Raw genomic sequence first — 24363 nt, forward strand, 5'->3', positions numbered from 1 at the left:
CCATCCTCTGTTTGCCTGTATGTATTTACAAAGAGCAGCCCCCACTTCTTGAGGAGAGTCGGGGACCTGCCCCTATTTCATGTGGAAAGGCCAAGACCTGCCAAATGCTTCCTATGGTGACTCAGTTTCGCCCCCTGCTTCATCCGGGGTGTCGGGGTGAGCGTCCCCTGCTTCATACGGGGCGTTGGGGGAGGATCGTCCCCTGCTTCATACGGGGCTTTGGGGGGGGGGAAGCGTCCCCTGCTTCATACGGGGCGTCAGGGGGAGCGTCCCCTGCTTCATCCGGGGCATTTGGGGGAGCGTTCCCCTGCTTCATCTGGGGTGTCCGGGGGAGCTGCCCTCTGCTTCATCCGGGGCGTCGGGGGGGATCCGCCCCCTGCTTCGTCCAGGCATTGGGGGAGAGCCGCCCCCCTGCTTTATCCGGGGCGTCGGGGGGGGGGGGGGTTCCGCTCCCTGCTTCGTCCGGGGCATTGGGGGAGAGCCGCCCCTCTGCTCCTTCGGGGGGGACCTTCTTCCAGCTGAGTGTGGGGGGACCTGCCCCTGCTTCCCCCTCCCTCCCTTCTACTCCCTATGGAGAGACTGAGTGGCCGGCACTATGGAGGTGATTTTCAGGGGTATAACGTTTTCATTTACAATCAAAATGATTTGCCGATTGTCCATTTCTCGCAGCATCAATGAGATAAGATGCAGCAATGTGGAAGTGCAGGGATCAGAGAGGCGCAGGGGCAGCTGCATAGGACCCTACAAACATCCTGAGAATAGCTGTATTGACATCTAGATTTTCCTGTTTTGAGTAGAGTAAGTGGATCTAAAGCATTTTATTTTTCTCAGGCTATATTTTTTCATTTTACTCATTATAACACAATCCACCCTTGAAGGCTGAATCTCTGGGGAAGCTCCTGTGTAATGACGGCGTCCGTGTGCACATAACGCAGCGTCCTGGAGACCTCTCCATCCCATGCTGACAGGTGAAACGAGAAGCGTACGTCCTCCCGGGGCCGCTGTGCCGCTAGCGCTGCCTGCATTGCTTCCCGGGCTCTTGTGGGATAAGTGGAATAATCCCGGTTCTTGTGGAGCGCGATCTCTCCTGTAATTAATGCGAGCGCAGAGTGGCGGTATTAAACTGCGTATTATCAGCGAGCACCGCTCCACTAGACTGGAGACCAATCTCGCATAATAGTCACCGATGAGTTAATTTCCATTGTCACATTGCAGAATACAAGTCATTAATTCAGCTCGTTACAGGCAGACGAGGCCTCGTATCCCGGCATTCTGAGCGGAGATATCATCTGCTTTCTGTTGGGAAATGATATGTTTTCACTTCTGGTGATTTATAGGCGGCGTGATGAATCACAACCCTCAATATGTAGCTCCAGCCGAGGGAACCTGCCTGTTCTGTAGAAATCAAGACTGGCAGGAGTGTAAATGACAGCTGTCACCGGTGTATAATCCACAGGGGAGTAGTGGGATACAATAAAGGCTTACAGAGTAATGGCAGCAGTGGCGTGTAACTACTGCAGAATTCACAAATGATTATCCAGGGATTCTAGGTGCCATCTGAAACATGCAATTTAAAAAGGAACTATTGTTTTCATTTTTGAAAATAAGGAACTTTGCATCATATCTTATTAGAGAAACCCACTTCTTTCTCCTCCTGAACTTGTCACTCGCTCTCCAAATTCTTGATTCACAGGTAAATTGTGTCTTCAGTGAATGCAGAGGTTCTTATTATTGACCTGGGAGATGACGGTGCTCATAACGTTCTCTGGAGGACTGTAACTGTGGTTTCAGAGCCTCTAGCGCCTCCCTTTCCATAGCAGTCCGCAAGCACCAACTTTCATCTCCTATGTCAGAAATGGCAAAATCTGTCTTCACTGAACACATTTTGCCCATTGATTGAGAATAAAAGATCAGTCCAGAAGGAGAAAGAAGCAGATTTTTTCAAATGTACTAGTCTGTCTCCCGCCTTTCACTTTTAGTCTGTCTCCCGCCTTTCACTTTTAGTCTGTCTCCCGCCTTTCACTTTTAGTCTGTCTCCCGCCTTTCACTTTTAGTCTGTCTCCCGCCTTTCACTTTTAGTCTGTCTCCTGTAAACCTATGGGAAACCGAAAACGCTGTGCACATGCTGCGGAAAAAAACGCGCGGGAACGCAGCGGTTTACAATCCGCAGCATGTCACTTCTTTGTGCGGAATCGCGGCGATTCTGCACACATAGGAGTGCATTGATCCGCTTACTTCCCGCATGGGGCTATGCCCACCATGCAGAAAGTAAGCGGATCATGTGCGGATGGTACCCGGGGTGGAGGAGAGGAGACTCTCCTCCAGGCCCTGGGAACCATATTTGTGTAAAAAAAAAAAAAAAAGAATTAAAATAAAAAATAATGATATACTCACCTTCTGATGGCCCCTGAAGTCCTCCCGCCTCTCAGCGCTGCATGCGGCCGTCCGGTCGCAAGGTTGCTATGCGAGCAGGACCTGCAATGACGTCGCGGTCACATGACAAGTGCAGGAGTAAACCCGCAGCGGAAACAGCAAGATAAACCACGATAAATCTGCAGGGATAACCGCAGCGGTTTTGCCCTGCAGATTTATCAAATCCGCTGCGGGAGAAGCCGCAGAGGACCGTTCCTACGTGTGCACATAGCCTTAGTCTGTCTCCTGCCTTTCACTTTGTCTGTCTCCTGCCTTTCACTTTGTCTGTCTCCTGCCTTTCACTTTGTCTGTCTCCTGCCTTTCACTTTGTCTGTCTCCTGCCTTTCACTTTGTCTGTCTCCTGCCTTTCACTTTGTCTGTCTCCTGCCTTTCACTTTGTCTGTCTCCTGCCTTTCACTTTGTCTGTCTCCTGCCTTTCACTTTGTCTGTCTCCTGCCTTTCACTTTGTCTGTCTCCTGCCTTTCACTTTGTCTGTCTCCTGCCTTTCACTTTCGGTCTGTCTCCTGCCTTTCACTTTCGGTCTGTCTCCTGCCTTTCACTTTCGGTCTGTCTCCTGCCTTTCACTTTCGGTCTGTCTCCTGCCTTTCACTTTCGGTCTGTCTCCTGCCTTTCACTTTCAGTCTGTCTCCTGCCTTTCACTTTCAGTCTGTCTCTTAGTACCCCGCATCCTGGGGGTAAAAGTTCTCGATACGTCCCCAGGCATGGTTATCTTCCCTTCGTGAGCTTCAGAAATGATAAAATGTTTATCACGGGGGTCTATTTATATTCCAGTCCTACGCTACGCCGGTTAGCCACTCTGACATTTTACTCTAAATGTTCCTATTAACAAATGAATGCTGCGGAGACGCCGACTAACCTTTTTGCTTCGGGATGAGTGGGATGTCTGCGACATTTCTCTGTGCGTGGTGGGACGCAGGCTAATGGTAGAGGGGTCCCAATCTGCTCCGGGATCATTCCTCCATGTCACTGTCTGGGTGGTGAGATAAAGTGCGGAAAAAATAAATCTCCAAACCCTTTGTTTTTGTTTTAAAATATTCAATGGAAATGCATCGAGTGCTTAGGCTTGTAGCTCGGATGCATCCTATTATGTCCTGACTGGTTATGGACCATATGCCTGGGTTATGCGAGGACGTGTAAAGGTTGTGGACAGCGCAGAGATCAAGGAGAGGAGAGATTGTGGGTAAGTTGTGCATATAATGGAGATCCCTGGCTCCCTCTGCTCCTAAATACAACACTTCAAAGAAGCAAAGTCCTGTCCGCACCTCCTGTGATCGCTCTCTGCTTCTCTGTTATTAGAGACTGATGTGACCTAACAACAGGCAGAGAGCAGAACGTTACAGAAGAGGAGACTCCTAGCGCTCAGCGCTTCAGAGGATTTTTATTGGAATACGGCAACTTTTTTTGCTAGCTAAGTAATTTTCAGTTTTCCCGTTTAGTACACTGGCTCATTAAGTGGGGATAAGTTAATAGAAATGACAGTGATGACTTAAAGGGACTGTTCTTTTTACTGCTGAAACTAGAGTATGGCAGTACAGTATAGATCTTATTTTGTAGTAATCCACTATGCCAAAACTCTGAAGACGCGTGTAAATTTGCCTGGACATGCATTGGAGGCGTGTAGGTACACTTTGAGTGCATTGACACGCCCACAATGCACTTTCACACTTATTTGCATAAGCTGGTAGTCTGCTGACATAGAAGCCTTGTGAAGGGAGCCATTGTATATGATAGAGACAGATTATTAAATAAGTATATAGGCAAAAGATTGTAAGTAGCAGAGTGGCAGGTAATGGAAGTGCAAGGTCTGATTCCAGAGGTGATGGCTGAGATCTGTCACTGCTGCGAATATTGGGAATGAAGGAGAAGGGAGAATAGTAAAGTGAACGAACATCCAGAAATACTAGGATTTTTTGTCATCGATCATTTCTCAAGTTTCTTTTTTTTGAAGAGTCATAGGTTGGGTTCCTTTTTTTTAAAGGAATTGTCCACTTTTGAACATTCCCTTATCTTGAGGAAGGATCCCCGATCTTGCTGCTGGGATCTCTACCGATCGTTTATAATAAATGGGCGGACTTATCAACTAATGTCTAATTTCTCTGCAGCGCCACCTCAGGGAAAAAGGAGCAATGCACCTTTTCAGTGCAATCTATAGGTTACTGTGTAATCCATGGTCCTCCAGAGGAGAAGACGCCTCTTGTATCATGTATTCCAACTCATCTTTCAGAATTCCTGAGAAAATCTTTAATCTCCACTATTTGATTGAGTCCTAATCTCTCCATCTTCTCTCTCCAGGCATTTTGCTTGTCTGTCTTCAAAGTATATGTGTCCCGGAGTACCAGCCGTCATGAGCACTCTCCTCGCCAATATCAATGCCTACTATGCCCACACCACTGCCTCCACCAACGTGTCTGCATCTGACCGCTTCTCTGCCTCTAACTTTGGGGTGAGTGTTCTCCATGTATTCCCGGCAGTGACCTTGAAGAAGACCACCACTGTTCTAGACCATCTATTCGTTGCACCATGGGACAGAGCGTAACTTTACTGATCGCTGGCAGACTGGCTCCATTCATTGTCTATGAGACTGCCACAGACCTCAGTCTTGTAGAGAATGAATGGAGGGAAGGTCCCTGTTCTCAGGATCATGGGGGTCCCAGAGGTCAGCCTTCCACATTCATTGTTATCCCCTATATAATGTTGTACACAGCCTTTAACTTCTATGTTTATTTGTCCTTTAGAAGACTGTTTTTCACTGCAACTTCAAGATGGTTGTTGATTTTTTGCATACATATATATTTTTTTCTTTTGTGCAGAAAGAACGCTTTGTGAAGCTCCTGGACCAGTTGCACAATTCCCTGCGCATCGATCTCTCCATGTACAGAGTAAGTTCCATAAAGGCCGTGATTGCAGAGCATGAGACCTAAAAGAAAGGCTCTGAACTCTCCTGTGTAATTAGCAGACAATTGATTCGTAGGAAACAGAACGTGTGATTAGTCGGGTTTGATGAACGAGGCAGATGCAGCTAGAGCAGAGATCACCTGTGACGGGGCAGCGTTCTCTAAATGAAGGAGCTATCTCCGTCCCTGTAATATTCCTGTCCTCCTCCCTTTGTGGATATAGAAGTTCATCTCTTTCTTACCTGAATTTAAAAGGAACAAATCAGCAGAAAATTACCTATTGGTTAAATCCGGTTTCTATTTAAATGATTTTTTTTTTTTTTTTTACTTTCTATATCACTGTCTATATATTAGATCTTTTAATTTTCACACTAGCCAATAGACCTCATAATGCTCATATTTCCTATTCTGTACAGAAGACTTGTCAGCAGTCTTGTTATCAGCACAGAATTAAAATGACTGATAACACATCTATATACAGTAGATAACGCAGGATCCGCAGTTCACGATGTCTGATGTTACAGCTCCCCTTCTCCTCCTCCTTCTCCTGTGCAATGACAGGTAATGCCTCTATAAACAGCAGATCACACAGGATCCATCATTCACAATGAGTAATGTCACAGCTCACCTCCTCCTCCCCCTCCTATACAATGATTGATGACACTTCTATAAACAGCAGAAAACACAGGATCCATCATTTACAATGAGTGATGTTACAGCTCACCTTCTCCTCCTCCTCCTCCTCCTCCTCCTGTGCAATGACTGATAACACCTCTATATAACAGAAAACCCAGGATCCATCATCCACAATAAGTGATGTTACAGCTCACCTCCTCCGCCTCCTCTACAATGATTGATAACACCTCTATAAACAGCAGATCACACAGGAGCCATCATCCACAATAAGTGCTGTTACAGCTCACCACCTCCTCCTCCTGTACAATGGCAGGTGACACCTATATAGCAGATAACACAGGATCCACCATTCACCATGAGTGATGTCACAGCTCACCTCCTCCCCCTCAATGATGGATAACACCTTAATATACAACAGATATCCTAGGATCTGTCATTGTGCAGGAGGGGGAGGAGGTGAGCTGTACAGAACAGGAAGTATGAGGCTACTTGAGGCCTCGTGGCCAGTTTAAAAATTGTAAGATTTCGGATTATTCTTTTTATATAGATAGCGATATGGAAAACTGAAAAAAAAACAACACATTATAAAAATTAGAAAAAAAATTACACTTGTGTCTGGCAATGTAGTAATTGCTTCTACTAATATTATTAAATCTGAGTGGTGGACTACCACCATAGCAAAGCATAACTCACAGTCCTGGATTATTAGGATTCTCCTGCAAGGTCGGTAGGAATGTAGGAGAAGGGGTTAATTCTGATCTAGCGGTGATGCTTTGTAATCCGGAAGAGAAGGGTGAAAGGGTAGAGGCCAGCATCTGGATTGGTCCTGACATGTGTGACACTGCGGGAAGGCGAGGTGCGGATGATTTATGGCCCCTGGTGGTTCTTCCTGGCAATCGGCCTCTGTCCTTGGGGTTCATTGGCGTGGTCACAGAATCTTATTTTCATGATGGGGACCCCGGAAGTGCTAATATCCTAAAGGAAGTAACAAGAAAGTTAATTTTCCTAGTGGTCACTTTAGAAGTAGCACATAACATATGTACAGCCGTAGTCGCGACCCCGCGCTCATGGTGGAGTGACTCCTGAACCCAAGCGGGAGGAGACGTTAGCTACCTCCTCCCAAACTGATGTCATTACACCTGTATTCAGCATAAGGAGTTGGGTCACCTTGTAAATACTTTTATATTATCCTGTTTATATCTTAAGTTACAGCCAGTATTCTACTCCAGAGCTGCATTCACATTTCTTCTTTTATAGGAAATGGTCACAAGCTTGTTAGCAGACACATGTTCAGCAGCTTCACTGAGTTAGTACAATGCTGTGAGGCGTATTTTTTTTTTTTGCGTAATGAATCTCCAAGAACAAGTCACCAGTTGCGGTGGCGGATCACACTTGTCTATCTGGCATCGGATTGACGAGTCTTGGTGAATGCCAGGATAACATTACCCACCTGACTGCATTGTGCCCGCTGCACAGTTTAGTGGAGGAGGGATAATGCCATTTGCTTTTTATCAGGGGTCGGCCTCTGCCCCTTAGTTCCTTTAAAAAAAAATCTTAATTCTTCAGCACAAGACATTGTGAACAATTGTAGCCTTCAGCTTTGTGGGATCGGTTTGGGGAAGACCCTGTTCTGTTCCCCTTGACTGTACCCAGTGCACAAGGTGAATAAAGCCCCTTCCAACACCATTAGGATAAACTAGAGCAGAGATTGTGATCCCGACCTCTCCCCATTATCCGGGTCTGACCTCATAAATGCTCCTTGAGATGAAGAGACAAAAATTCCCACAGACCCTCCAAAATCTAATAGAAATCCTTCCCAGAAGAGCAAGAACTGTTATAGCTGCAAAGGGGTCGACTCCTTATTAATGTTCATGGATGTAGGGTAGGAGGTCAGAAAAGCTCCTGTAGGTTTTATGTGGAGGTGTAACATTACTTTAGTGTGTGGCATTACATAGGACTTCAATACTCCAGTGATGATGCCTCATAGAGATGAGAATACAAATTTATGCCCGTTGGTCACCGGCATTTATTCTGGGCACAGTGGGAAGTCTTCGGTCCTAGGCCTGGCATTGCTGCCTCCTCTGATGTCGATCTGTCATGACTCGGTTGTAAGGTGACCCGGGACCAGGGGCTCCTTCCCTGTTCCTAACATTAGGAGGTGCCCTATTCCCCAGGTTACTTCTGAAGGTGAAGATAACGGGGCCACCAAACTTGCCTTATCGCCTGTGTCCACCCTCCGTCTGTTCCCTTCCCCCACCCAGAGAAGAGGGGAGCAACCGGGTACCACGGTACACCAACCAGACGAACAAGGCAACATGAACAAGGGCAACTGAAAATACCAGGCATACAAATATTCACTCACATATAACAGAGGAATGCACAGGGCTGTGGAGGATGGGGAAAAACCGAAGTAAGAGGAAGAAAGGGAAGTATCACACTTAAAAACCCCAGCAACAGTCACTGATAAACCCACCAAACCCCTTCTCATATAACCACCAAACACCTCTCCTCCAAGCCATGCAGCATAAGCTAGCTCTGACAATGTGTGTCAGTCGGGACCCTGATTTTAAGGGGAATGGAGTGACTAACGAGCTCAGCTGAGAACTCAGAATCCCTGAGCTCCTAACATGGCCGATTAACCCCTGTTCTGGCAAAATAAATTAACACCATTTAAAAAGAAGTGCTTCTTTTCAGCGCAGGAGCAATCAGACGATGCGGTCTTCTGTCTCTTTCTTTTGCGGTAACCCTGTGACTACATCTGATGTGGGCAGCGTTTTTGATTGAAGGGCTTCTCAGGGCACAGATTTTCAGGTCTCATCATCTCCGTGATCTGCACTGGAATTTGTTGCCTTTGGTTTTCCATAAACCCTGTTTCTAGGGCAGCCTGAAACCATCTTCTCCACAGCTGGTCCTGCTGGAGGCAGAAAGTTGTCAGCAGGTGGTTGTCTGCTTCTTATCTGGCTGCTGTATCCCTGCTCAGTCTCGTCTCCTTCAGGGCTTGTGCCTTGTGTTCTACAAACTTGCAGCGTGCCGGATAAATGTTGGCGTCCGGGTGGACACGCGGCTTCCACCAAGCTGTCTGGGTGTTAAATAATGAAACATTCACCTTCTGCGCTTTACATCCTTCCAGAAAAACTCAGATTATTTTTTACACCCGTATGAGAGGCATCATTTCTGATATTGCAGTACCAGAACAATGCTGTCTGCATGGCATCAGGAGAGCGCCCCCTACAGGATATTCATGGTCAGGAACTTTTTATTGCCTATCAATTTTCATGGATTAGTGCTCTCATCACTGAGCATAATCCTGTTTGTTTCTGCCGAAGCTGCCGCCTGCAGTAATGGGGGATGAGCCAGGAAATATCCTCCGCTTCTATCAATGTTGACTGATCAGTCGCTTCTTAATAAGTTTAATATTTGCTGAAGTTACCAAAAGGGATTTTAAGAGTCATTGTATAATGAAGAGTTCTACATCTTTCCATTATATCCCTTTCCAATATTTTCAAGATCTCTGTTTCATGTCAATGAATGGAGCCATTTGTGAAAGCCCCTACCCACCCAGTACTTCTCATAGCCCAGAGTTTGCTACAGGACAAATGTTATTGAAAGAAGAGTAACATTTTATTTAATTTTATTCTTAACCTCCATTTTTTTTTTTTTAGATACACAGCCTTAAATCCTTCGCTTTGCACAGCTACAGAATTAAATTATTTAATTCTGACTGTTTATAGCCTCCAGTAGGGGGAGCTCCATGTATACAGATGTATACTGAGATCACTGGTCTGTGAAAACTGCATTAGTGAAACAGCTGACATGGCGGTGTCAGGGCGTGTGTGGTTATGTCACTTTGTCGGATCCTTCGTCTAGACCGAAGCAGAAATCGTACTTGATTTTTGCATCTTCCGTACAATACAGGGGCTCACGCTTTGCAATTGTAGGTGACTGACTGTTCATATCTTGTGAGTAACCTTTTAGTATCGCCACATGTCTCAACGAGACCCTCTATCTCCAGATTTCTTCTTGGCTCGCTCTCTTAGGCTGTGTGCACACGTTGCTGATTTTTCGCGTTTTTTCCCGATAAAAACGTTATAAAACCGCAAAAAAACAGCATACAATATGCATCCCATCATTTAGAATGAATTCCGCATGTTTTGTGCACATGATGCGTTTTTTTTCCGCGAAAAAAAACACATCGCGGTAAAAAACGCAGCATGTTCATTAATTTTGCGTTTTTTTGTGGATTTCCCACTATAAAATGCATTGGGAAATGTCCGGAAAAAAACGCACCAAAAACGCGCAAAAAACGCATGCAGATTTCTTGCAGAAAATTTCAGGTTTTTCTCAGGAATTTTCTGCAAGAATTCCTGAACGTGTGCACATAGCCTTACAGTACCCAGCATGGCAAGCCCAAATTCCCTTCACCAACGCTCCCAGGTCTGACTTACACATAGCCTCTGTCCTTTCTCACCGTGTCGACTCTGGGTCCCCACTAACCCATGGCTATACTTTTTTGCGTCCGGCTTTCAGTACTCCAGAACCTGACCTCTCCAGTCTCTTGCTTCCTTCCTCGCTCTCAATACACCATGAGTATGCCTGCTGTAATTACCTGTTTACAGTAGGAGGTCCTACTTCAGTGGAGTTTGAATTGTCAGCTCTTTCACTTCCTCAGTTATAATTAATCCCATATCCATATATTCAATGTGAGGGCGATATCTTCCATCTCCAGAGAGGTCTTCATAGATTTGACATGTTCATCTACAACATTTTTCATATCTTTCTTAACACACACACACCTATATAGCAGTCTAGTCGATCTGTCTCTGACAACTTTCCTAGATATGCCCCCTAGCTAAAGGGCCCGGCTAACTATTAAAGGGAATCTGTCATATCAAAAAACACTATTAACCTGCAGATAAGAAGTTAATCTGCAGGTTAATTGTGTTCTGACTTTGTCCTTAAAGCCCGGCTTCTGGGAGGAAATTAACTTTTTTCCTCCGGCTTTCAGTCATAGAGGCATGGCAGCATGGCTTCAAGTCACCACTGAGTATATAACGTCTGTAACCACACTCCGGCACTGACTGACAGCCAGCTTTGCACTGAAGTCCTGCAGAGCCGGTTATTACAGCTGTTGCTCACTATGTGCTGTGCGGTGACTGAAGCTGCTCCTTCATGACTGAAAGCTGTCGGGAGGAATAAAGTTAATTTCCTCCCATTAGCTGGGCTTTAAAGGGGTATTCGCATCTCCAAAATCCTATCACTATGTAGTAGGTGTAATAATGTTAGTAAATGCCTCCTATTAGGAATGTAGTATAGTTCTTCTAATTCGCTATGTCGCTTGCCTCATGAGCGGGGCTGTGTAGTAGCTTTGGTATCCATGGTTACAACCACTAACAACTAACTGTCACTATATGAGTGGTGTTAACCGTGGATACCTAAGCTACTGGAATGCCCTGCATAGCTAATTAGAACAACTGTACTACATTTCTAATTGGAGGTATTTGCTAATATTATTACACCCACTACATATTGGGATAGGATTTTGGAGTTGGGATTTAGAATGCAATTAACCTGCAGATTAACCTTGTGTAGCCTTGCAGCCACATGGTTATTTTTCTGGAAGTGCATTGGGGGTGTGGTGATGTGCTCAGTGTATTGACATGCCCCCAGTGGACACAGAATGGTCAGGTTTTGGCAAGACAAACGTTTTGTCGCCCACAGAAAGTAATGTGATATTCAAACACAAAATTAACTTAAAATACAAATATATGTTGCATAACAATGGTGAATGAAGTTGTGGTGCTATATAAGTTGTAAAGCGCTGCGGAATATGTTGGCGCTATATAAATAAAATTATTATTATTATTATTATTATTAGTCATATTTAATATTTTGTGTGACTTCCATGAGCTTGAAGGACTGCATCCATGCGGTTCAACAATGATTCATACAATGTATTAATGAAGTCATCAGGAATAGCACAGAATGCAGTCTTACATGCCTCCCAGAGTTCATCTAGATTCTTTGGTTTTGTCTTCCAAGCTTCCTCTTTCATCCTACCCCGAACATGCTCAATGATGTTCATGTCTGGTGTCCGGGCTGGCCAGTCCTTGAGCACCTTGATCTTTTTTGCCTGGAGGAACTTTGTTGCAGAGATGGATGTGTGAGATGGAGCACCATCCTGCTGCAGAATTTGACCCCTTTTATGATTTGGAATATAAGAGGTAGCTAATACTCTTGATATTTTAGGCTATTGATATTGCTTTCCACCTTGCAAATGTTTCACACACCCCCATACTGAATGTAACCCCAAACCGTGATCTTTCCACCGCCAAATTTAACTGTTTTCTGGGGTATTTTGGATCCATACGGGCTCCAGTAGGTCTCCTGCAGTATTTGTGGTGGCTGTGGTGTAATTCTACTGAAGATTCATCAGAGAAATCCACCTTCTGCCACTTTTCCAGCGTCCATCTGTTTAGCAGGCTGTGGGACTTTGCAAATGCCACACGGTTTTTATTTGCCTTTTGTTTAGTGCTGGCTTCTGGGCACTGATTCGACCATGGAGGCCATTTTGAGACAGAATCCTACAAACTGTTCTAGTTGACACAGGGACTTGAGGTGACCAGGCCTGTTGGAGCTCTGCTGCAGTGGAAGAGGGGCTTGCTTTGGATTTTCTAACCAACAAACGATCCTCCTGAGCAGTTATCTTGCGGGGTCTGCCAGACCTGGGCTTGTCAAACACATCTCCAGTCTCTTCAAATCTTTTTTTAATTCTTTGTATTTGACTCTGAGACACATTAAAGGTGCCAACCACCTCTGCAGTGGATTTGGTCTTCAGCCTCTTGATAATCCAGGCTTTGGTCGCTGGGTGGATTTTTGGCATGCTGTCAGAGCTCAAGTTGCAGTTCAAGTGAAGGCCTGGGGTGCTGGGTTTCTTTTTATACACACACACTAATTAACTGATCATTTACTGAGCACAGGTGAAGATGTAAACTAGGATTGGGTGCATTATATGACCAGGTGACAAAACTTTTGTCTTGCCAAAATCTTACCATTCTGTGTCCATTAACTGATTAATATTTCTGCATTGATGCCAATTTATTTTCTTAACCTAAACCACATTTCGGAGGGTTTCAGCTTTCGAAAGAATAATTTATACAACCAATGGATGAATTTAACGTCAGGTTATAAGCTTTTATTTAAATAACATGGATAAGCGACATAACTTCTGTCAGGGAGTGTATTGATATTTCTGGTATTTTCCAGTGATGAGCCTGGTGGTGTGATGTAGATCTTGTAAACCCCATCTTGTCTCCACAGAATAACTTCCCGGCCAGCAGCCCAGACAGACTGCAGGATTTGAAGTCTACGGTGGATTTACTCACCAGCATCACATTCTTCCGCATGAAGGTGAGTGATCGGTGGATGAGCTGTGATCAGAGTGATCCTCCGGAAACCTGGGAGGATCTGCTGCATTTTGTAAGAAGCCTTCCTGACTAGCAGCTGTTTGGGGGCTTCTATGTGGCACCAGATAAACCGCTGCCCTGTGTCTCCCCAGTGTGCACCACCCTACATGGCGCTTTGTATGGATAGCGGCCGTACATCACCAGGAGGCTTTTTACTCTGCGTATTTCTGATGCACAAATAGCGCAGCGTGTCAGTGTCAGCAGAGAGGAAAGGATTCATAGAAATCTCCCTCTGCCCACTGTGCTGTGTGTATGCGATCCACAACATGTCCGCTTCTCTTGCTGGGACGCAGAGTTTTCTGTGCAGATTTTCCCTGTAGATTGCCCTAGATGTGTAAAATCCACAGATAAAAAGAACACCTTTTTTAGTGAGTTTCTTCCACAGAAATGCATGTAATCCGCACGTGACTGTATCAATAAAGTTTTCTGTTAAAGCCAAATACCAAGAAGTATCAAAAACAAAGCAGCTTTATTTAAAGCACAGCAGACTAAACGGAGACAAAAACCATAGCATCAAATACACAATAAAAACGTAAGTTACCTAACAGATGCAGAAATAGTGCAGAAAATCTGCAACATTAAAATCGCACCTATCAGTAACTTAACCTGAGCAGTAAAGGCTCATCAGCAGAACTTTGAATTCAGCTGTGGGTGTAAGTAAAATATTGCATGTTGCATCTTAATATTAGCAAACCGAACTATGTGCTGTTTTACCAAAGATGTCAGCTTCCCCTTCCCCTCCTTCGGGGCGCTTCTCCCTACTCATTTGCCTGTTGCTCCTAAACTCCCGCCAGACACCTCTGCTAACCATCCTGCTGGGGGCCCTCTTCTTGTCGTCTTGCCCTCCTGCAGGGGAGGGGGTTGCCTATCCCTACCCTCCTGCCTGGGGGGGGCGCCTGTCTCTACCTTCCTGCCTGGGGTGGGGCGCATCTGTCCCTACCCTCCTGCAGGGGGTGGGTCGGCAGTCGTTGCCCTCCTGCCTGGGGGGACCGCCTGTGTCTACCCTTCTGCCAGGGGGGCCGCCTGTGTCTACCCTCCTGCCAGGGGGGCCGTCTGTATCTACCCTCCTGCCAGGGGGTCCACCTGTATCTAGCCTCCTGCCAGGGGGGCCGCTTGTGTCTACTCTCCTGCCAGGGGGGCCACCTGTGTCTACCTTCCTGCCAGGGAGGCCGCTTGTTTACCCTCCTGCCGGGGGGGCCGCCTGTGTCTACCCTCCTGCCGGGGGGGCCGCCTGTGTCTACCCTCCTGCCGGGGGGGCCGCCTGTGTCAACCTTCCTGCCAGGGGGGCCGCTCGTGTCTACCCTCCTGCCAGGGGTCCGCCTGTGTCTACCTTCCTGCCAGGGGGGCCGCCTGTGTCTACCTTCCTGCCAGGGGGGCCGCCTGTGTCTATCCTCCTGCCAGGGGGGCCGCCTGTGTCTACCTTCCTGCCAGGGGGGCCGCCTGTGTCTACCTTCCTGCCAGGGGGGCCGCCTGTGTCTATCCTCCTGCCAGGGGGGCCGCCTGTGTCTACCTTCCTGCCAGGGAGGCCCCTTGTCTACCCTCCTGCCAGGGTGGCCGCCTGTGTCTACCCTCCTGCCAGGGGGGCCGCCTGTGTCTACCTTCCTGCCAGGGGGTCCTCCTGAGTCTACCTTCCTGCTGGGGGGGCCACCTGTCTCTACCCTCCTGCTGGGGGGGCCACCCATCTCTACCCTCCTGTTGGGTGGGCCACCCGACTACCCTCCTGTTGGGGGGGCCACCCGACTACCCTCCTGCTGGGGGGGTGCCTGTCCCTACCTTCCTGCCGGGGAGGCGCTTGTCCCTACCCTCCTGCTGGGTGGCGGCTGTCCCTACCCTCCTGCTGGGTGGCGCATGTCCCTACCCTCCTGCCGGGTGGCGCCTGTCCCTACCCTCCTGCCGGGTGGAGCCTGTCCCTACCCTCCAGCTGGACAGTGCCTCTCCCTACCCTCCTGCCGGGTGTTTTTCCACAGCTGATAACTGGGACAGCCTGGTTGAGAGCGATCAGAGCTGTCAGTTACGGACAGTAAAAAGTAAGCGGGATGTGACAGGCAGCACAGCGGGGGAGCAGGAATCAGCTTGCATCTGTCTGACAACACTGGATATGTCGCCCAGCATTCAGCTCGGAGCTGGCATGCAGGACTGGCACTGTGCATCCCGCTCCCCCTATATTTACTGGAATAATGAAGATGACAGATTGCAGACTCTAAACAAGCGGGAATTAGAAGTCTGAGGACTGGAAGTTTCCCGACTGCAGGAGGGACTGGGTGGCAGAGCGCTGGCACCACCTGTGATCATCTCTCGGTGCCGCTGTAAGATCAGATCTCACGAGTAGCTGGTCCTCTAATTAATAACATTTTGACCTCTATCATTAGGCCGGTAATAACCTTATACTATTCTGACAGGTCCAAGAGCTGCAGAGCCCCCCGCGTGCCAGCCAGGTGGTCCGAGACTGCGTGAAGGCGTGCCTGAACTCCACCTACGAGTACATCTTCAACAACTGCCACGAGCTGTACAGCCGCGAGTACCAGGCCGATCCCGTAAGTATTCACGCTAAGATCGCCACGAGAGCGCCAAGAGCAAAATGGCTGAAGAATAGAGTGAGCCAAAATGCCCCTCCAGGACGACGGACGCTAATCTAGTGGATTTACATATAGAGGACCTGATGGGTTTGAATTAAGTTATTTGTACACCCCATTGTGAAATATGACAACTGGGCGTGTCCATTCTTGTATAAGTGTGTGCCCCTACACTGTTGGGCACTGGATCAGTTGGTGTCTCGCTGTGTAGGGACACACCCCAGGGGGATAAAAACACCCACGTGCCAATAAATCGGACACAAATCTAAGCAGACTTTCTAACCTGTGTGTATAAGCCGGGGAGAGGGATGTGCATGAGGGATACTACAGCAAACTACGGACACTCTCAATTCTAAATATTTTTCTAAGCCGGGGTATAACTCTGACTAGTGCCCTGCCAGGGCCTTTCTCCGCAATCACACATAGCCAGTAGAAGATGGGGGGGCTGCAAACCTGCTGATGTATTTGTGCAGGCTTTTAGCGGAGATGGAGACTGGGAAACAAAGACCACCGCACACTTACTTTATGTTGGGCGCCTTGAATTTTGCAGCAATAGACTGCCTAAACTAGGCAGTGACCATTATTATTATTATTATTTATTTATATAGCACCATTAATTCCATGGTGCTGTACATGAGAAAGGGGTTACATACAGGGCTATAAATATCGTGACCATAGTGCAAAGACCCCTACCCTGCGATAAGTCAATTACTCTTTTCTTTGCGCCCGGGTCTCTCTAACGCTTCTGCGCCTCCCCAGAACAAGAAGCCGGATCTACCTCCGGAGGAACAAGGACCTTGTATAAAGAATCTGGACTTCTGGCCCAAGCTGATCACCCTGATCGTGTCGATCATCGAGGAGGATAAGAACGCCTACACCCCTGTCCTCAACCAGTAAGCGCCCCCCAGTGGTCCCGCCGCTGTGCGTCTGCTTATTGTTCTCTCTCTAACCCTTGTGTGCTTTGTAGAGCTGTCATCTCCTGTCAGTCTGTCTCCCTGTCTGCTCTGTCTCTTGTTGTATAAGTGACTTCGTCGGCCGAGGTTAGAAGCTTCCTGACACGGGGTGAGTGAGGGAGAGCGCTGCCTGTATACGTATCTATGCCTGCCGCGTTGCCTGTATACATATCTATGCCTGCCGCGCTGCCTGTATACATATCTATGCCTGCCGCGCTGCCTGTATACGTATATATGCCTGCCGCACTGCCCGTATACATATCTATGCCTGCCGCGCTGCCTGTATACATATCTATGCCTGCCGCGCTGCCTGTATACATATCTATGCCTGCCGCGCTGCCTGTATACATATCTATGCCTGCCGCGCTGCCTGTATACATATCTATGCCTGCCGCGCTGCCCGTATACATATCTATGCCTGCCGCGCTGCCTGTATACATATCTATGCCTGCTGCGCTGACTGTATACATATCTATGCCTGCCGCGCTGGCTGTATACATATCTATGCCTGCCGCGCTGCCTGTATACGTATCTATGCCTGCCGCGCTGCCTGTATACGTATCTATGCCTGCCGCGCTGCCTGTATACATATCTATGCCTGCCGCGCTGCCTGTATACATATCTATGCCTGCCGCGCTGCCTGTATACATATCTATGCCTGCCGCGCTGCCTGTATACATATCTGTGCCTGCCGCGCTGCCTGTATACATATCTATGCCTGCCGCGCTGCCTGTATACATATCTATGCCTGCCGCGCTGCCTGTATACATATCTATGCCTGCCGCACTGCCCGTATACATATCTATGCCTGCCGCGCTGCCTGTATACATATCTATGCCTGCTGCGCTGACTGTATACATATCTATGCCTGCCGCGCTGCCTGTATACGTATCTATGCCTGCCGCGCTGCCTGTATACATATCTATGCCTGCCGCGCTGCCTGTATACATATCTATGCCTGCCGCGCTGCCTGTATACGTATCTATGCCTGCCCCACTGCCTGTATACATATCTATGCCTGCCGCGCTGCCTGTATACGTATATATGCCTGCCGCACTGCCCGTATACATATCTATGCCTGCCGCGCTGCCTGTATACATATCTATGCCTGCCGCGCTGGCTGTATACATATCTATGCCTGCCGCGCTGCCTGTATACATATCTATGCCTGCCGCGCTGCCCGTATACGTATCTATGCCTGCCGCGCTGCCTGTATACATATCTATGCCTGCCGCGCTGCCTGTATACGTATCTATGCCTGCCCCACTGCCTGTATACTTATCTATTTCGGCCGCGCTGCCTGTATACGTATCTATGCCTGCCGCGCTGCCTGTATACGTATCTATGCCTGCCGCACTGCCTGTATACGTATCTATGCCTGCCACGCTGCCTGTATACATATCTATGCCTGCCACGCTGCCTGTATACATATCTATGCCTGCCACCTGACTGCCGTCGGTTTTATTTTTTGCATGCTCGTCGCACAGAACATGATGGCATATTACTTAACGGGAGGTCGGTGCGGTGTATAAGGTGCAGCCTGTAAATATGGGAAACTGCAGGGATGTCGACCCTTCTACAGATCCTGAAATACTCTGTGCTGCTTCTGCTTGTCTTCATTCACTTCACACGCAGACTCCTCCTTACTAGCGCTAATACGAGTGAACTGTCACTACCCGGCTTCTTCAACCAGACACTTCCTCTGTCTGTAGGACACCATGGTCTTTTAATTATGAACCTACACATCCCTCTCCTGAAATACTCTGCTCTGCAGGGACGCCCGGTCTTTCCATTATGTGACTCTCCATCTGTGACCTCCCATAAAATAAGCTTCCTGAAATACTCTGTGCAGCTGTGAGCTAAGACCACATGTAGGGTCGCCTCCTGTCTGGGGGGCAGACTGGGGCGAAGGGATCCCCTTTATAGATCCTGGCAGAGGGACCTGCATTGATCAGACATTTATGGCACTTCATACCCTCTTTCCGTTGTTTTTGACCATGTGGTCCATGGCCCAGATAAGTTAGTGCCCCCTGATGTAGGATAATGGGCGCAGTGCATGCCGTGTGCAGTTGTCGCATGCTTCTGGTCTTACCAGCTCTTCCCCCATTTACAGGGCTGGTGAGTATTGGTAACTGGTTGGCCGGTACATTGTGACCTCCGCAGTGTACCCCAGGATTTCTCAATGTGTCCCTCCACCGGCTGTAAGGTTCCCGTCCGCACATGGTGGTCACTGGACCCCCAACTTCGGGAAGTCGCCCTGAATCTTATTATTTCCTTCTGTACATGAGAATTACATTCAATCTCTTGTTTTCTTTCTGAAGATTTCCCCAGGAGCTGAGCGTGGGCAAGGTCAGCGCGGAGGTCATGTGGAACCTCTTCTCCCAGGACATGAAGTACGCCATGGAAGGTAAGAGGGGACCCGGACATCGGGGGTACTTACGGCCTCGCGCTGGTCATGGACGCTGGGGACACTCGCGCCATCCAGTCTCAGAGCGTCCATGTTGGATTTCTTTGGTCATTTCTGCCTTCCAGCTGTCATGTTATGCCTCTTTCTGGGTTAATGTGACTCTTAGGCGCGTCATAGAGATGGGACTCGTACCCACAGAGAGCTGCTGAATTTTAATGGGTGCTGTATAGCGCTACAAATCAGGCAACTGGGTGCTGCCTGCGGTATTGCAGCTGATGGCAGCAGAAAAGCCAGACCCCCAGGGATCAGCTGATTATATAGGTAGGGCCCAGTGACACATTCGATGTTTTGTGTGGTTGTCTCGGATAGCACTAGTACCTGTGATAGTCTATGGGGCCATTCACATGTCAGTGATTTTTTGCAAACCAAAACGTCGCAGAGACATGTCCAATATTGATCCCGAGGGTCTGATCAAAATCGGCCATGCAAGTCTATGGATACATGAAAAAAGTCAGGCTGCACTCGCATGACATCCGAGTGCGGTTGGATCTTCACATACTGTCAATGTATCTCCTCCATTGGGTTTGTGTGTGCGATGCTGCTGCAGATCTCTGCTTTTTAACCATTAAAATAATGCTTAAAGAAAAAAGAAACACCAGAATTAGCATTTTTAGTTCACCAATGCCTCCCACCCAAAAATGCATTAAAAAGTGATCAAGACATCATATGTAAACCCAAAGTGGTGTCAGTAAGGACAACGGCTCACACCACACCGCTGCATCAAACGGAATGTAAAAAAAAATATATATAAATATTTTTGTCTTTTTCTAAGTATTAATCTTTTTCTAACCACAAACCTATAAAACAAATCTACAAGTTTGTTATTGCCTTAATCGTCCTGACCTGGAGAATCAGAATACCAGGTAATTTTTACGGCACAGTGAACACCATAAAATCAAACCACAAAAAATCAATGGTGGAATTGCCTTTTATTTCACCTTTAGAATATATTTTCAGTACATTTTATGGTAAAATGAATGGCGTCATTCCAAACTACAACTTGTCCCACAAAAAAAACCAAGGCCTTATGCGGATACGTCGATGAGTCTAGGAAGAAAGGGAGGAAAACACAAAAGCACGAAAAAAGAAAAATGACATCATGAATGGATGGGTAAAACCAGTCCATGGCAAACTGGTGACGGGCGCCACTCCAGTAGTGACGCTTATGTGGAGGCGAGAGGTGCTGGTTGTAGTTCTCCATCTCCATTCTTCTCCATCTGATTAGAATCTGTGGCCTGTTAGTAAGAATTATAGATGCAGCCTCCTTCATCTGCTAAGGGGGTCCAGCGTTACCAATATAGGAGTCTCGGTGCTATTGAGCAGATGCTGTCAGGAAGTGTTGTCATAGGGACAACTATTTTTTTTCTTGTCTTGCATTTTTCCAAATAATCCACCAGATCACTGATGTCATTGTGGATCATCTTCGTTGAATTAGGGTGGCGTTGTGGTGCCCCCCACCCTCCGGTGCCAGCCATGTTTTCCAATCTTTAGCCGTATGGCGGGCATACAGTGACCACCGGTATGAGATGAGCATCCTCTGTTCTGCAAGGGGCGAACAATACGAAGAACGCGGAATGTTTTGTTGCTTTTCGTCGTCGTCTTTTTTCTTAGTGCAGACCCCTTTGACCCCCAGAGTCCCGGCGTGGTGCGGGGGCCGCTCGTCTGCCGCTCACAGATTGTCTTCTCCCTTTCATTTTTATTCTGTTCTCCACAACCAGCACATGAGTCAGACGGAGGTTGCGCAGCGGGCGCAGGATTGTGCAGTAATTGTCTGATTATATGTAATGGCCGCACGACTTAATCTGCCTGCTGCCCTGGAAAGATGCAGAAGAATCCTGACCTGGGATGGCTGCACTTACATAATGTGAGCAACGAGCCCGAGACCGCAGTGGCCACCGCCTGTGTCAGGGAGTCACGGGTGGCAACCATCATGCAGATGGGGCACAGCGAGCCTGGTCATACAACTGTTTTGTTTTCTGCACTGTGATGGCTATAGATGCCTGCAGTGCTATGTATGCAGTGTCGTCACACTGTATGCGGTCTGTAGGCGCTGATAAAGGAATGATCTAGTTCTGTATAAAGGTGTAATCGCTGTATAGCGGGGTGAGTTCAGTATCTAGATCACTGCTTGCTGTCAGGGTTTGGTTAAAAATCCACAGTGGTCGCACCTTCAGTGCCATCCCATGCTTATAGTGCAGCCTTATGTGCTAGGGGATGGGCATGCAGCTAACCCACATTTCCAGTGCCATCCCCTGCTTATAGTGCTGCCTTATGTGCCAGGGGATGGGCATGCAGCTAACCCGCACCTTCAGTGCCACCCCCTGCTTATAGTGCTGCCTTATGTGCCATGGTATAGGCACGCAGCTAAACCGCATCTTCAGTGCCACCCCTGCTTATAGTGCTGCCTTATGTGCCAGGGGATGGGCATGCAGCTAACACGCATCTTCAGTGCCACCCCCTGCTTATAGTGCTGCCTTATGTGCCAGGGGATGGGCATGCAGCAGACTTGCACCTTCAGTGCCACCCCTGCTTATAGTGCTGCCTTATGTGCCAGGGTATGAGCACGCAGCTAAACCGCACCTTCAGTATCACCCTCTGCTTATAGTGCTGCCTTATGTGCCAGGGGATGGGCATGCAGCTAACACGCATCTTCAGTGCCACCCCCTGCTTATAGTGCTGCCTTATGTGCCAGGAGATGGGCATGCAGCTAACCCGCATCTTCAGTGCCACCCCTTGCTTATAGTGCTGACTTATGTGCCAGGGTATGGGCACACAGCAAAACTGCACCTTCAGTGCCACCCCTGCTTATAGTGCTGCCTTATGTGCCAGGGGATGGGCACGCAGCTAAACCGCACCTTCAGTGTCAACCCCTACTTATAGTGCTGCCTTATGTGCCAGGGGATGGGCACCCAGGTGAACCGCACCTTCAGTGTCACCCCCTGCTTATATTGCTGCTTTAGGTGCCAGGTTATGGGCACGTAGCAAAACCGCATCTTCAGTGCCCCCCCTTCTTATAGTGCTTCCTTATGTCCCAGAGATCCTTGTGGGACCCCCATGCACAGGGGGGCTTGCTTTCGCTCTATGCTGTAGCTGGTGATCATTTTGCGGTGTGTAATAATGTCATCTCTTCTTCCTCACCTTCAAGTCTTGGATAAAATAAGTTCTCTTCACTGGCTGAGTGGTAAGTGTGCCCGACTGCCCCTGCCCTGGTGTGCAATCCGATGCCAATAGCCTTCCTGCCTGTACATAGACACATGGCGATGGCGCAGCAGTCGTCTCATTCTGTGTTATATCACCATGTTCAATGACTTTCTCATTGTTTTACATTCAGATTTACGTGGCAACCCCTTACCCATTCTTAATATACAACCCCCACTCCTACCCCCGGACCCCTTCTTTATATACAATCACCACATCTCACCTCTTAACCCTTCTATATCTACAGTGGGTATGGAAAGTATTCAGACCCCTTTACATTTTTCACTCTGTTTCATTGCAGCCATTTGGTAAATTCAAAAAAGTCCATTTTTTTCTCATTAATGTACACTCTGCACCCCATCTTGACTGGAAAAAACAGAAATGTAGAAATTTTTGCAAATGTATTAAAAAAACAAAACTGAAATATCCCATGGTCATAAGTATTCAGACCCTTTGCTCAGTATTGAGTAGAAGCACTTTTTGAGCTAGTACAGCCATGAGTCTTCATGGGATCCTTCATTGTGGATCCTCTGCCATTCTTCCTTGCAGATCCTCTCCAGTTCTGCCAGGATGGATGGCGAACGTTGGTGGACAGCCATTTTCAGGTCTCTCCAGAGATGCTCAATTGGGTTTAGGTCAGGGCTCTGGCTGGGCCAGTCAAGAATGGTCACAGAGTTGTTATGAAGCCACTCCTTTGTTATTTTAGCTGTATGCTCAGGGTCATTGTCTTGTTGGAAGGTGAACCTTCGGCCAAGTCTGAGGTCCAGAGCACTCTGGAAGAGGTTTTCATCCAGGATTTCTCTGTACTTGGCCGCATTCATGTTTCCTTCAATGGCAACCAGTCGTCCTGTCCCTGCAGCTGAAAAACACCCCCATAGCATGATGATGCCACCACCATGTCTCACTGTTGGGATTATATTGGGCTGGTGTTGAGCAGTGCCTGGTTTTCTCTACACATACCACTTAGATTTATCACCAAAAAGGTCTATCTTCATCTCATCAGACCAGAGAATCTTATTTCTCATAGTCTGGGAGTCCTTCCTGTGGTTTTTAGCAAACTCTATGCGGGCTTTCATATGTCTTGCACTGAGTAGAGGCTTTTGTCCGACCACTCCGCCATAAAGGCCCAACTGGTGGAGGGCTGCAGTGATAGTTGATTTTGTGGAACTTTCTCCTATCTCTCTGGATCTCAGCCACAGTGATCTTGGGGTTCTTCTTTACCTCTCTCACCAAGGCTCTTCTCCCACGATTACTCGATTACTCAGTATGGCTGGACGGCCAGGTCTAGGAAGACTTCTGGTGGTCCCAAACTTCTTCCATTTAAGGATTATGGAGGCCACTGTGCTCTTAGGAACTGTGAGTACTGCAGAAATTCTGTTGTAACCTTGGCCAGATCTGTGTCTTTTCATAATTCTGTCTCTGAGCTCCTTGGCCAGTTCCTTTGACCTCATGATTCTCATTTGGTCTGACATGCACTGTGAGCTGTGAGGTCTTATATAGACAGGTGTGCGCCTTTCCAAATCAAGTCCTATCAGTTTAATTATACACAGCTGGACTCCAATGAAGGAGTAGAACCATCTCAAGGAGGATCACAAGGAAATGGGCAGCATGTGACTTAAATATGAGTGTCTGAGCAAAGGGCCTAAATACTTATGACAATGTGATATTCCAGTTTTTCTTTTTTAATAAATTTGCAAAATTTTTTACATTATTTTTTTTTTCAGTCAATATGGGGTGCAGAGTGTA

The 24363-nt window shown here is 47.6% G+C and overlaps 1 protein-coding gene across 7 annotated transcripts in view; it reads left to right on the top strand.

Annotated features, from left to right (window-relative positions):
- UNC13B (unc-13 homolog B) overlaps positions 1–24363 on the top strand; it is a 328189-nt gene that overhangs the window by 264000 nt on the left and 39826 nt on the right. For all 7 annotated transcript variants that reach the window (XM_077284764.1, XM_077284742.1, XM_077284725.1 and 4 more), the window contains 6 exons: positions 4726–4876; positions 5244–5312; positions 13281–13370; positions 15826–15960; positions 16759–16892; positions 19274–19359. In XM_077284764.1, coding sequence (XP_077140879.1) covers positions 4726–4876; positions 5244–5312; positions 13281–13370; positions 15826–15960; positions 16759–16892; positions 19274–19359 — 665 coding nt within the window. The remainder of the gene's footprint in view (positions 1–4725; positions 4877–5243; positions 5313–13280; positions 13371–15825; positions 15961–16758; positions 16893–19273; positions 19360–24363) is intronic.

Source organism: Ranitomeya variabilis, chromosome 1 (assembly GCF_051348905.1).
Source record: "Ranitomeya variabilis isolate aRanVar5 chromosome 1, aRanVar5.hap1, whole genome shotgun sequence".
Taxonomy (NCBI): Eukaryota; Metazoa; Chordata; class Amphibia; order Anura; family Dendrobatidae; genus Ranitomeya; species Ranitomeya variabilis.